The sequence below is a fragment of the Opisthorchis viverrini genome, assembly GCF_000715545.1.
Source record: "Opisthorchis viverrini unplaced genomic scaffold opera_v5_123, whole genome shotgun sequence".
NCBI classification, from domain to species: Eukaryota; Metazoa; Platyhelminthes; class Trematoda; order Opisthorchiida; family Opisthorchiidae; genus Opisthorchis; species Opisthorchis viverrini.
The window spans coordinates 1,180,047-1,194,530 of record NW_008751777.1 but is presented as its reverse complement, the minus strand read 5'-3'; the positions used below and the strand labels follow the sequence as shown (position 1 = coordinate 1,194,530).

General features: G+C 44.9%; 2 protein-coding genes across 2 annotated transcripts in view; one reads left to right on the top strand and one right to left on the bottom strand.

Moving 5' to 3' along the window:
- T265_06061 (hypothetical protein) overlaps positions 1-14,484 on the top strand; it is a gene marked incomplete at both ends in the record, with an annotated part of 228,146 nt that overhangs the window by 125,165 nt on the left and 88,497 nt on the right. The gene's annotated exons all lie outside the window — the stretch shown is intronic.
- Positions 1-14,484, bottom strand: part of T265_06060 (hypothetical protein) — a gene marked incomplete at both ends in the record, with an annotated part of 59,585 nt that overhangs the window by 34,765 nt on the left and 10,336 nt on the right. The window contains 2 exons of the mRNA XM_009171230.1: positions 5,338-5,479; positions 13,155-13,191. Coding sequence (XP_009169494.1) covers positions 5,338-5,479; positions 13,155-13,191 — 179 coding nt within the window. The remainder of the gene's footprint in view (positions 1-5,337; positions 5,480-13,154; positions 13,192-14,484) is intronic.

Below are 14,484 nucleotides of genomic sequence, written 5' to 3'. Positions count from 1 at the left end.
AGGTCTAGATATTGGATCAGACTGTTTAAGTGGGAACAAGAACCTCCTTGTTCCGGTTATCTGCAATTCCAGCATGCTAAAACCAAAATGGGTTGTGTGTTATGATAGGTGGGCTGAGAACAACTGTGTGTTGGTTGTCGGTGATCAGAAAAGCAATTAAGTTATGGGAAACATCCTGATCGAAGGAATGAAAATTCTACTATTCCACTGATTTATCGACCTGATTTTAAAAAGTGTAACTGAGCCGCAACCGAAGTAGGGGTGGCACATTCGCAGTTATTCTTGTAACTGAGTGTCTGCCTATTTTTAGTGTGCAAAAACAGAAAGTATACTGATTGATTGAATGAAACACTGGAGTTCGCTGTGTGAATTCATAAAGTCTGACCATAGTTTTCTGCGAAATATTTACGGTTCTGTGTGTCAGTAATCCTTACCCTAGTTTATTCTCACCTTGGGTTCAAGATACCTCAGTGGTTGGGACACGAGCTTACTGACCGGAAGGTCCGTCGTTCGAACCCAACCATGGCATCTCAGATTTCATACATGCTTGGGTAGCCTGTCAGTATCTTAGCCCCCGTGCTTGTAGGGGTAAATCATCAGATCACGCGTCACAAACACTCGAACCGCGTGACAATTCCTGTCCCATTTGCAACCTCAGCCGACAACATGTACACTGCAACTTCCCATCCATTTTAGTTTACGCGGCTACCACTTGCGTCACACGCCAGGCTTACGAAATTCAACCGCATCAGGCCAAGTTGTATTCATGTTCGTGCAAGCATCAAACACGAAGGGACACCCCCTTCTTCTCACTGCACACAATAAATAGGCATACAACTCGGCCAAACGCATACACTGGCGCGCGTAGCGAGCAGGAATCGTCACGTGATTTGAGTGCTTGTTACGCGTGATATAAGTGACCTCTGCAAATATTCTCCCCTTAGCGAAGGAGAGAAGTAGGTAGGCGATGCTCGTGGTTGTCGGTTAAATAAGATAATAGACAACCTATGTGGATGTACTGTTAAAATTAGTTCCAGGGGTAAGTAGACAGGAGGGGAGCCGCTACATGCTTCATTCGGATGTCACGGCAGCTGAGTACCGAAAGTTTGTTACAGCTGAACTACTGTTGTTTGGTTATCTCACTCAAGTCTATTGAATCTCCCAACATGGAAACTCCAACGCAACTTTATTAGTATTTTCATCACTGCACTGTTTAATGCTTCCGTATCATCTCTCCACCACACAGAAAAAAGCCTCGTCACCTATCCGCAGAAGCTCATTCACTCCCCAATCAAAGGTAAGATGTTCTTTTTATGTTTGTATCTCATTAGATTGGTTGTATACATACATCAGGTTTGTGGACGGCCTCCGTTCGGGATATTCCATGAACCTAAAACGTGCTACTGCTCGTCGCAGTGGATGATAAAAGAATCACCGAATGTGGTTTTCTTTGCGTAGTGATCAAGAAAATATCGTGGCATTCTGGTTGATTGCGTGTGAGTATGATGGTCTCCCTAACGTTCCAAATACGATGATTTTGCTTCTCGTGACAAAACCGATCTCATTTAAGTTCCGAATGTTTTGTTCACACTTCAAACTACTTATGGCCAGTAAAGTAGCGCTTTAACGACAACACTTATCGCACATGGATTGACGTGTTTGGGCACGGCATCTTTAGAATTCGGATTCACATCGGTCTCCGATGAAACCCCCCTCCTGTTTTGGTACAGATTGTTATGTGGGAGACTTGTGTGCATCGGCAGAAATTTCACCAAAATAATACGTAGGGCGAAGTCACGAGAGGTTGAGTAAGCAAAGTCACCGCTGGTGAACAAGTTGAGTTGGTCCACACATAACTGACGTGCGCGTTTAACCGACTGGCCAGTCGTATGATTAGATTCATTTGGAGAAAGCGTGCTGTGAGGGTTTTCCCCTTTGTGAATGGGAAATCGTGCATGCATTAACGCGCAGACTGAGGATGTGTGAGCAAATACGAGCTAAGCACTGGTATTCAATGGACCCTTGTCAGTAAATTGGCGCTTATGACTTGCATCAGCCAATGAGGATGTGGAGCAAATACGAGCTAAGCACTGGTATTCAATGGACCTTTGTCAGTAAATTGGCGCTTATGACTTGCATCAGCCAACTGAGGGACTGTTGCGCTAGCCTTAGACTCCTTGGCCCGACTGTCAGGGAAAATGTGGTTTGCCTCTTCGTCTTCTTGTCGTGCGCCTCATGTATTCTGCTGTTCATTTGCAGATGAAGGAGGCAACCGCAGTGATTTGATTGCGAACCGGTAGCTTAGTTTCTAGATATAGGGCATCAACTGAATAGTCGCGAACCACGACGGGTACAGTGGTTGGAATTGTGATGTAGATGCCTTGCCACTGCACGACCGGATCCCTTGCGAACTGAAAACTAATAATGAAGGCAGTTTTTCGTCCGCCCGTCACGGGTTTGATTTTCACAGCTGCATGTGTTTTGAGACGAGCTTGTGTGGCTAATCAGCTTCACGAAGCGCGCTATCTAGCGAGTTAGGTTTGGCTTCTAGTTTGCTTTCGGAACAGATTTCTTTCCCTGTCAGCAAGACCCCAAACTCATTTATGTTTCAGTGAGGAAAGGCTTTTGAATTTCATGTCCATGTTGGTTTCCGGTAAACCGAACTCAAACTTATTCTGGTTTTACTTGTATCGATCACTGGTTTTTTGCTTTGTACACCCCGGAGCAGAAGAGATCGTGAAAAATTAGTTTTCAAAAAACATTTTGCTGTGAATTTCACACTGACCCATGCACAAATAGAACTTTCTTGTTCATTTCGTGTCTACAAAGAATGAATATTTCTTGTGGTGAATTTTTCTTCAGGGTTTTCTTACATCAAAGCAATACTGTTGAAACAATATCGCCCTGATTATAGGCTCATGCAGTTCAACTTGGTTAGTGCGGTTAGTTCACTCCGATTGTCTCCGATAGTTGGAATCTTGGTCATTTTGCAATAAGGATGCCCGATGCCTCTACGCATCTGTCTAGTGGAAGGTCCGCATTCGAGTCAAGTGTGCTTTTTCCCCTACCCCTCGCCGTTGCGAGATGGCCCAAGTGGTTAGAGCGCGAATTTACTGACCGAAATGTTCGTGGTTCGACCCCGACCTCCGCCACTCGACTTCCCCTGTCTAGGTTTGAGCGACCTGGCAGTATCCCAGCCCTCGTGCTTCCTGTGGGTGGCATGGCAGCTAGGCTCCGTAAGGGTGTTACAGCTGGACGGTTTTTCCTTACCACACCAACTCAGTTGTTGTCAATCTGAGACAAAACAACATCTCGGTGAAATGATGTCTATTCACTTGTCGTGTACTCTCATTCAGAGCTCGACTGTCTAGAGAGATCAGGCGGATTCAGTCAGCTGACGGTGCCAAATGACGGCCGTCATGTCTGCCTGATAATCTGGCTGTGTGTATAGGGAGGTTGAATTCTACACTCGGATTGTGATTCAACAGACAGCCTGCCAATGACCTGGCTGATGGTGCAGCACAAATCAATCGAAACACTTTGAAAAGTGCTCAGAAATTGCAACAGACCAGTTTTTGCCCCGTTCGTCCCACCTACCTAACAGCACAGGTACACTGGGAGAACCGAAAACAGAAAGATGTCACATGAGGGCCTGGCATAAAAATGGGAATGATCGAATGACAACTACTGAAGCTGCGTCAGTTGCCTTGACAACTCATTCAGGTGATAGTAGATAGATCATTCCCGCAGGCTTCAGACGATGATAGCTCTATTTCTCAACCAATATGATCAAGTTACTTGAGGATTTAAATTCCCGCGGTCACCGTGTGTCCTTATTCACGTGTGTCCTTTCGTGTCCTTTCACGAAGTTCACTGTGCTTTGATAAAAAGAGTTAGCACAAGAGTCCATTCCCAGATTATGACATTGTCGTGAATTTTATTATTGTATATTATATATATATTGTTGCATATATTATTGAGTACATTCAAAGAAATTGTGCCTCATTCATTTACGACACTGATAGTATTGTACGACTGGCATACAGAAACTCCATATTGATGATATGTTCACAAACCGGACCAACGGGATTTTCATGCAGGCGTTTAGGCATCACATGAACACGTATCTTCTGGTCACATCGACAAACAAAAAGAGGAAGATCGCAGGTTCGAGTCCAGTCCAAGGACTACGTTTCTTCATTTGCATTGTGCATGCTTGCATCCAACACTAACATGTCCCTAATCCTCATCTCTCCTACATCAAAACAGAGAGGAATTCATGAAATATCTACTGTCAGTTGAGGTGCGACGTTTCTGTCGGACTGGCTAACCACCAAACTAATTTCGAGGTTATGCTGCAGATATCAGTTTAATTGTTCGCAGTAACCTTTTCGGGCGGCTTCACATTCTACGAGCCAACCAGGTCACCTAAGTGGAAACAGCTCACTTGTTCCGCCTTTGCCTGTCCGGTTATATACATAATAAAGCAATTTGAATATATCAATTTGGTTTCCACGAGAGACTTAGCTGAATCTCTTGTTTATGATATTCTACAACTGAATGTGCTGCGCACAGGCAAATGAGTGTATTCCTCGGAAACGGTCTAATTTGGGTTCAAGTAGAACATAAGGTTGACGGAAACTCGGGGACTGCGCCAACCTGATGAGCCTTAAGAAGGGTGAAACCGGTCGTGGGCTGTCGAAGAGTTTTCAGCAACCTTGTGAGTAGTTTTCTTTACGATTTGAACACGAATACCCAAGTGAAGGACTTCAGTGACCATGTTGCTTGTAGTTCCAAATTAGTGGCGCTGAAAACCTTACGCATTCGTCCTACAGTTGGCAATACGCACTGAGCATAGCTGTCTGGCTACTAACTTGGCGAGTTTCATGGTTTCACGGGATCTATAAAGCTTTAGAGACCTAACCAAACCTTTACCGTCTTGGATACGGACTTCCAAGGGGTTAATGGTTCCAGATATTCTCCGCGAGCATTCGTTTATTTGAAAACTAAGAATAAACTTTGACCTATTCGTCACGTGATTCGAATCATGAAAGCACGGTAACGAAATTTCAGAGGTGACGGAAAAATGGCCAATTTACTTTTATTTCGTTCTAATTTCAGCGGTTCTCATCCACATGGTCTTCCCAGTCACCTTCTCCGGCGGTTGAAAGTCTACTACGCTTGAGAAAAGAGTACGCGATTATAGAAACGTAAGTGATTCTGAGTAGGTTGTTCACCATTTTCAGCGGACGTATATGGAAATTAGGTGCTGTAGCATTGCTGATAGGCGATATTCCAACTTTGGAATCTGTCCCGATGTTCTGATGCGGTACACACCTGCCACGCAACCAAAAAACTTCACCAAACGTAGTTCTGAGATCTTTTCCAACACTTTATTTGTGCTATCCCAAGTGCTATCACGAACACATATTAGATTCGTATTCACTTTTGGATAGACCGGATCCTGGTTCAAGTTCACCTGTGTGTGAGAGAGAGAAAGGATCGCAGATAGATGCAAGACAGTCAGAAACAGATATTGTGATTCACCTGCAGATAAGGGAAACTCAAGACTAAATTGATTGATAATGTTACTAGAACCGTTAAAAGTAGTATGCAGACAAGCTGAAAATGCTGTTTACGCATCAGTGAAAAATACGCCAGCCACAAGACTGGACCGGGCGTCCAACAACTGGTGGTCCTACTTTCGTTACAGCTAACAGGTCTCCCAATGATTTTCCGGTCTTATCAACTGAGCAATGTTCGTTGATTCAAATGGCATGGAATTTGTGCTCCTGTTGCTTCTGTGGCTCAATACTTGTTGACAGTCTAGTAGCTAAGGGACACAAAAGCCCTGATAAGAATTCAGACTGTAATGGTTGGAAATGTAGCCGGACTAGTAGGACGAATTACGACAGTGTTTGCTGTGTGATTTTGATAGGCTCTCACTTAGTCAGGACGTAGTGCTACTCATCCTTCTATCACGGAATCCACATTACGTGCTCACGTGTAGACTGGCTCCTTGAGTGAGTACTTGTCGTTACCGAACGGTTTGATCATGAACTCCTAGAGGTTTGGGTTTCTCTGGAGACTTGTGAGAAATGCACTACTGATGATGCTCGATAGCGCTGAGCGGTTGCACAATGGATTCCGGATTTTTACTATGGGTTGGCTTTGCTCACAGGACTAAATGTCCATGGAAAAATTTCAAAATGCTCTCACTTTACTTCGAATAAGGCCTTTTGCACACCAAATTGGTTGGTCCAGTCGGTACGATATGCGGGATATCGCAATACATTTTCTTGAAGCAACAGCAATAATAAGACAGTGGATGACCCTGTGATTGCTCACAACAGGTTTTGCCCTTCTTTGGACGGAGCGGTTAGACAACTGAAACAATGAGGGGACCTTTAGGTAGAAAATTCTGTTAGAGAATACCAAGAGATCCAATTGAATTGAATTCAGTTGAGTTTGATTGAATCTGCCGTGAAAACCAAGTTAATCGTTCAGCTGTAACACCCTTACGGTGCCTAGCTGCCATGCCACCCAAAGGAAGCACGAGGGCTGGGATACTGCCAGGCTGCCCAAGCCTAGACAGGGGAAGTCGAGAGACAGAGGTCGCTTTCGAACCATGGACCTTTTGGGTAATAAATTCGCCCTCTAAGCATCTCGCTCCGAAACGAAATAGTTTGTAAAGGAATGAATTTCGCGAAATTTCTTCCAGATTTTTATGTTGTGAAACGCTTTGGGGCGAAAGAACGAACGTGTCTTGTGTTCGGCAACGCGTACGCTCGCTCGCACAGTGGTTTCGTCTATATATGTAACACTTCAATCCCCTCAACGAGTCATTTACACCAAGCATTTTGATCATCTGTAGGAATGGAACCCTCAGGGTGCATCAGGTGCTCTTTTTGTTCCATGTTATTTCGTGCAGTGTTGATTGTGTTAGGGTCAGCTTAAATCGATATACTCATGCACCGCATTATGGATGTCCAATCACCATCCATTGTTGATTAGCGTGGCTCCATCCTCAAAACATGCGTTGCGTCCTAGAAAAACGGTTTATCCTTGTAGGAGATGTCTTACACCGACAATGAATGCGGTTTGTGCGTGCAGAAAGCAGAGAACATTTTCTTATTGCGCTCTAACCAATCATGACTACTTGCGAAATTGACTGAACGCAAGTCTGTTTGAACCATGATCTGGAATGTGAAATTTGAGCAACAATATTTGATTTTATTCCCACGCGTTTCAGTCTCAGCAAGGCAATGCGCCTCAGTCGTCTGGAGTTGCGTTCCAAGATAGAACGACTACGAGATGAAGGACTTTTGGCGACCACGTTTACTGAACTACCAGAATACGAAGAATCCGATCTGAAAACGGGGATTCAAGCTACCAAGGTGGAGGTCAAATTTGCTCTGGCTCACATTCAGAATGCCATAGATAAATTGACCATTTCTGTCGTGAGTGATTTGTTTTTCCCATTTATCGGTTTACCAGCACTTTTTCATATGATAGCCTCTCAAACACCATCCATCTTCTTTCCTCTGTCAGCTGATTGAACAATCAAAGCATCAACTCCCGAAAAGGAACACGAGAATTACGCGAAAGCTGCGTTTCTTGCGAACTGGAAGCACCTTGTTGAATGAAACCGTCAGTTCGATAGCACATCATTCAAAGTCGTCAGACCTGACCAAAGCTTTGCTCACAGCATCCGGTAGGCAGGCGCGACTGTCTAAGAGACGTTCCGGTCTAGAGGAACCGTCCTGTGATGTTCACTCGTCATCAAGTGCGGAATCTAGCTCTGCATCCTCCGGAGATCGTGCGAATCGTCGGTCCAGTCAGATACAGCGTCTAAATGAGTTGGAGACATATTGCGAAACCAGTGCAGCTCAGCTGCTGATGGCAGATCAGATCACACAAGAAACACTGCTGCTTGACGAGCAGGGAATGCAGCTAACGAAGTTCAACACATTCTTTGTGGAAAATGTGCGAAACTTCCTTGGACAATTTACACTAGCGATTAAAGAATGGGGGCCAGACCTGGAGGATGACTGTGATAATCGAGTCTCGGAACTGAAAGAAATGCTGATCGAACGGATGACTGAAATGACTGAGAATTTTCCAGAGGAAGTGAAAGAAAAGCTGAGCGCGGCCGTCGACGTTCTGATTGAGGATATACGGGAACGACTACGTGTGATCGCAGAATCAGTGCCTACGGAAGACTGGGTTTTGGATGAGCAACAACAGTTGCCAGAGGAGCTGACAGATCAGCTGATAAAGGCTGTCACTTCGATATTTCACTACCGTGTACGTCCCATAACTAGTGAATGGAAGGATCTACAAAGTGCGCAGCTCATTCAAGCTGAACGACTTAGTGAACTGCGCAAAAGTAGCACCTCGCGTCTGAAGGATTTAGTTGAGGTGATACGCAACGAATTGTTGGGCGATAACATGACACCACCTCTTGTAGCCGCTGCGATCGATGACCAGCTGAATCGACTTCGTAAGGAAGTACAAATGACTATAAAGGAGAAGTGTAAAGAAATACTCAAACGAAATAAGCTTTTGGCAAGAAAAGCACGACACGGTAGTGTGCGACCTCAGGCATCTTTGTCATCGGACAGATTGCAATCCGAAGATCAGATTGAGGACGTCCAACAGCCGTCTACGATGGAGCAGGAATCAGTCATCAGTCCATCAGAACAAGGAAATATGGGAGGGGAGATGATCCACACTTTTGTACCCCCTCCAACGCCAGCAACCGAATCGGCGCCAGTTTGTTCCTCGCCTCCTGATGACGATAATTTGACAAAACAGATTGCCCACCCAGTTGACGCCTCCGCCCCCCGAAAAACTGGAAAAACTAAGCAAATGTTTGAAGCTGTGGAATCAGGCAAAACCCCACAAAGTCCAGCTAGAACAAGAGCGGTCCAGGATCAACAAATGAGGATTGCACCCACAGCAAGACCTCTGACAAAGCCAAAACCTCTGACCTTGCGCATGAGAGAAAAATCAAAAAGTCCGCTTGTAACTTCTCCAAAGGATACCAATGGGGGTGACGTTGCAAGCACAGTTCCACACCAGGAAAACAGTGAAGCTGTGCAGATAGAACAACCCAAAACAAAACTCTCCGAATATGTGCCCACGGATATGATTTTCGAACAGACCGTTTCTGATGAACCGGCGTTTATGAGTGGGGAAAAGACACCCACTGACAGTGTGCCAAAAGTCCAATCTACGGTTAGCAGTCCAACGCTCAGCAGAACCAGAGAACCGCTGTCCAGAACAAGGCAAACGAATGTCGTTCGAACCGAGACTGAAACGAAAAACCAGTTCATCAATCAAGAGATGGGCATATTTGTGAAAGGTTTGGCGAGGAAACGTGATACATCAGTGTCAACATACAGCGACGCAGCATTACTGAACAAGCCACCTATCAGTGAGGTGTTTCCAGAAGGTTCTTCCTTAATGGAATCTGTAAGCTCCACCATACCATCCATCTCTCGGGAAATATCACATGAAACCAGCTCAGTAACGTTCAAACTTGAGCCGCCAGAAACTGCTCCCAGTAAGGTAAGTCTTTCATCACGCTTTTGGCTAATGTATTACTTCACGGGAAGTGTCCTCGCATTGTATTGAGTTCTGTGTAATTTTAATGCTATGCCGGTTTGCACTTCGACATGCGTTGTCATGGCTACATAAGATTTGAATCAATACCAAAGTGCAAATTTTCTGACCAAGGGCCGCCACCTTGATATGATGATTGGGCACATGCTGAAACCTGCTTTTTCATCGTAAATCCGCGTCAAGAAGCTCAGAGGGATGTAGATTGTCACAAAGCCATGAATACAGTTACCATGGATAATCGTAGTATGAGACCGCCCGGGTTAGAAGGCAAGCTGTCCGCTGGGTAAGGGGCATGAACGATACAGGGCGTTTCATTCGAGCAATCAGTACCTACATACTTCTGGGAGTAATGATACTTCCACATAGCATGGGCCCAACTGCCAGTCTTAATCACTGTCGCATTATTCAATGTGATCGAAATACGTTTAAAACTCAAAGGCCTGGTAAGGATTGAAAAGCAATTAATGTGCTTAATGGCGTCAGGTGTAAGACGCTTACGACTCGCTCCATGCCCCGTCAAGCACCCACAATCATGTGGGTAACCGATTGGGTTATGGGTCCCGGGCGTGCCGCCCTGAAGAAAACGGCAACAAGTACTGCTCGGGAGAACTCCGTTGGACTAGATTCGTGTCAGCAACTGACTGAGTGTAGTCGATCTATCCGAGTAAACCGGAATCCGAAACGAACCAACCAAAACCCAAACGTTTTTCATCGATTTTCATACACCCCCAAAATAATCCAGTGGGTGTCAAAGATGCCTTTTACGGAGAACCTTCCTAGTTTTTCCGCATGACAAGCTACACGGATTCCAATACCATAGCCGACAGTTTTTTCTGGAAGGAATGACTGGCATCTTAGCTACCAACATCAACGGTTGCTGCTGAAACCCACGAGCAGCCACCGAAAAGTTCTGCCGGTAGCAGCCATCTGAACAACTCTCGACCGCAATAGAAAACCAGCGAGCTGAAAGAAAAACTGGTTCGAAATCTGAAACCCTATGAATTCCTTATTCCAGTGTGAGCGAGGCCCCAGTCAAGTCCAAGATGGATCTTACAACGCTCCTATCCCTCATCAAGACAAGGTGAAAGACCCTCCCTGGCCGACAAGATGATTCATCAGGAAGCCCTTTACTAATTGATTCCTGGTCTCAAGAAGGATGGGGAGATGCGGTCGCAGGGGAACACCTGAGAAGTGGTGAGTGGAGTGGAGATTGGAGGCGGACAATTTACGTTTCAAGTTATTCGCATCACTGGGTCAGAAAATTTTGGTTTTAGTGAACTCAAAACACACGGTGACATTTCGCATTGGTGCTATCAAAATGTCAGAGCAACCTTGTGAGTGATGTGCTACAATCAGACAGTGTGTTCCGATATCCCAAATATCGTACAAACTGAAACATATGGCGGGCCTTGTACAGCAAATTCAGTTGGAGAACACCATGAACGAGAGATTCAGCTGAGTTACCCATGAAAACAAAACGAACATGCAGTTGAGTGTAGTTCGGCGATTTCGTGCTAGCTGGGTTCAGGGATAACATAGGTTTGACAAAAACTCGAGAACTGCGTCCACACGATGGGCCCCAAGAAGGCTGAAACCGGTCGTGGCTGTCAACTATTTTTCAGCAACTTTATGAATAGTTTCCTAAGCACACCACTTACTGTTCAAGTGACCGTACGCAACAGCTTTTGCCTATGCTACCGCCATGCACCGTCACAGTGTTTGGCATAGTGTGAACAAAAAATGCGAACAAACGAATACTCCTAAACTCCGGTAAGACCGCTTGCTTATCACTGCATCAAATGACAGTTTTGCTTTCTATCGCAACATTCACCGTTCCGGCACATGTCCACAATAACATATAATCTGGCCGTCACATGACCGTTCTCAAGTGCGATATATACATATACAAATAACATATGCTAAATGGCCTTTCCACAGGTACCTCCAACTGTTGACTGTCAGTACTTCACAAAATTGATGTCTTGATGTTCTTCACTACACTTTCAGGGCCAGAAGCTATCATGTTCACCTTCCGTGAGGTGAGTAATTATGAATCGCAAGCATTCTTGTTCCAATGTTCGTAACATACAGTCTAGTGGCTGGAGTAACTAGTTCCCAACAATTGGCTCATGTGAGCGTATTTTGTTCACAAAATGCCAAGCACAGCCTTGTAGTTAACATCAAGCAGTGTGATTTGTGGTCGGTCTCCGGACAGAAGTCCCTGTTCAACTCTCCGCTGGATGAACTGACTGCAGATTTTTTTTAAATGTTTACTTGTTCTTCCACTTTTTCGGATTGAACATCACTTTGCGGAAAGCTTTTCATCTGTCCTGAAGGGTTTACTGAATGTAAAAATGCGACTGGATTCATAAAGTTCAGTTTTCTGTTCCCGTTGCAGGATTGGAGTCTTTGACCGGTTTCACTGAGAGACACCAACAGCCACCGTCTTTTTCCCCAACATATCACTGGTTTTAGGAGAAGGAGATTTCGTACCTGGAATCCCCATTTTTCTTCTTTGGTGGACAGTAGCTGTTGGGCTATCGTCATTAAAATGCTGTAATTGGGATTGCTTGTACTGTCTACTAAGCAGAACATCTAGTTATGCGTAGTCCATCAATCCCGAATATCAAAACGAAGATGTAGGTCTCAGATCCAACGGTAATACTTACAAACGTGTACAGGTGATCTACCAAAACGCACGCCGTTACCACGAGTCACAACAAAACAAGTATCAAGGATGTACCACGCCAGTCTAAAGGGAGATGCTGATTGGTCGAGAGGATAAAACCAAAGATGACTCTTAGTTGATTGGTTGGTTGACGGTCTGGAAACCGACCAAAAACAATCGAGAAGAGTACGCAGGATGGGCGGAGAAGTGACGATGTATGACACACACATAGACACACAAAACACGTACAAAGTGTAGAACGCTGGATAGGTTGGGTGGTCCAGGTGACATCATGGGCAAGTCACGTTACATAATCTATTTAAGATCAGAGAAAGAAATGCCTAAACATGATATCAGGACAAAGGTAAAAAGCGAAGCCAGGATCTTATTCCCTAGAGCAATCGGTCAGCTCGTAGCTCCGGCTTAATGAGCCCTTTAAACCAGTAAGGCTGTAAATCAGAGTTTGTCTTACTTCTCTTTGCAATCTAATTCAGGCTTTAGCTACCACAGCAAGGTTGAAGTGACCGGAATCTTGGGTTCAAACAATGTCACCTGATCGGAGCAAACACAACATTTCAGTGAAATCCGTACAAAGTCTATTGGTTATTGAATCCTGACTCGTAAACAGTAGATCTAGCGAACCTCCCACTGAAATGTTAGCAATCGATCTGTTTAGACAATCAAATCTGTTCAACAGGGACTTCGAAATAAAGACCTACACTCAAACCGCGTTTATCTACACGGCTACCAGAAAGAGGAGTCATCGACATAAGTGGCATGAACCAAAGCGACCGAAAATTTTACCAACTCCCACTTTCCAACCCGGCCGAACTAAACTGTCGTAACACTTGAAACTCACACCCTCCAAGATGGATAATGAATTGAGGCGCTTTGAACTGGAAGACAAAGGATCCAAACCAGAACTATAAGGATTTGAGATGCCCTTAGCCTATCAGCCGTAGGATTCAGGTAACCATACGAACCGACAAGGCCTTCCGTCTGATATTCAACAGTGATCTAATGTGTTAATCAGAAGACATCTTGCTGATGGCTCGCCGTATGCCCAGCCAACTTTGTAGCCTACCCAGCGAAACGTTGCTCAGTTATAAAAAGTACTAACTGATGAGCCCAAAAAAGGGCGAAACCGGTCGTGGGCTGTCGAAGAATTTTCAGGATTACGTCTATAGATGTATTGCGATATCTCGAATATCGTAGCAGCTGAAACCTGAGGCGCCCTGGTGCAGCACATTCAGTTGCCTGGAAACATCACAAACGAGAGATTCAGCTGGGTTCCAGGTGAATCTCTCGCAAAGCCAAATTTGTGTGCAAATGAGTGTATTTCTCTAAAAGTACTGATTGTTTACGAATTCCTTCTGGGACATTCGGGCAACCGTTTGTTGTGCTAAAGCATACATGTGAAAACTCCAGAATGAGGCCAAACTCTCAGGAAAAACCAATGAATAAATAGGAAAAAGTGTGAAAGCCGTTAGTGTTAGTGTGGGTTGTGTTTGTATCGGACAGACTCGTCTGAATCGTCGAAATACGGATTTCTCCTGTTTTCTTATTTGTAGTGAAAAACTGTGGGAGAGAACGTCATTCGTTACAGATTCTGCCTCTTCCTTCAGTGGCACCTCAGGGATTTCACGCAGCACGAGACGTTCATCAGAACGGTCAAAGTTGGACAAAAAACCGATTCGTCGAAAGGAGTCTTATCTGCCACCCATGTGAGTCGCCTTTCTTTGATGTTGTTCGACTTCAAGGGCACTGGAACCACTCAACCAAAACTCACCTAGACCAAATCCAAACTTATTGCTACGCAGGTAGCTTCGGTGGTGCATGATTCAAAGTAACCTGTCAACTTGGGTTGGCAGGTAGTGTCTGATTTGAATCGTTGTATGGCTGTGAGACTTGCCCTGTTCGAGGAGCGGAACTGAGGCGTCTTCGGGTATTCAACAACCGTTGTCTCAGAACCATTGCTCGTGTGGATTGGTGTCAGCAAATCTGAAACCATTCAATTAGAAAGCAAGTTTTCGGTTGTACAATGGATAATTTCATCGAAGAATGTGTCCAGCAACAGAAGCCGCGTTGGTTGGGACATGTGTTGCGTATGCCCAACCGTCGTCTGCCGAAGAGAGTGCTGTTTTCCATGCTCAATTCAGAATAGTGGAAGAAGAATGGGGGTCAACACT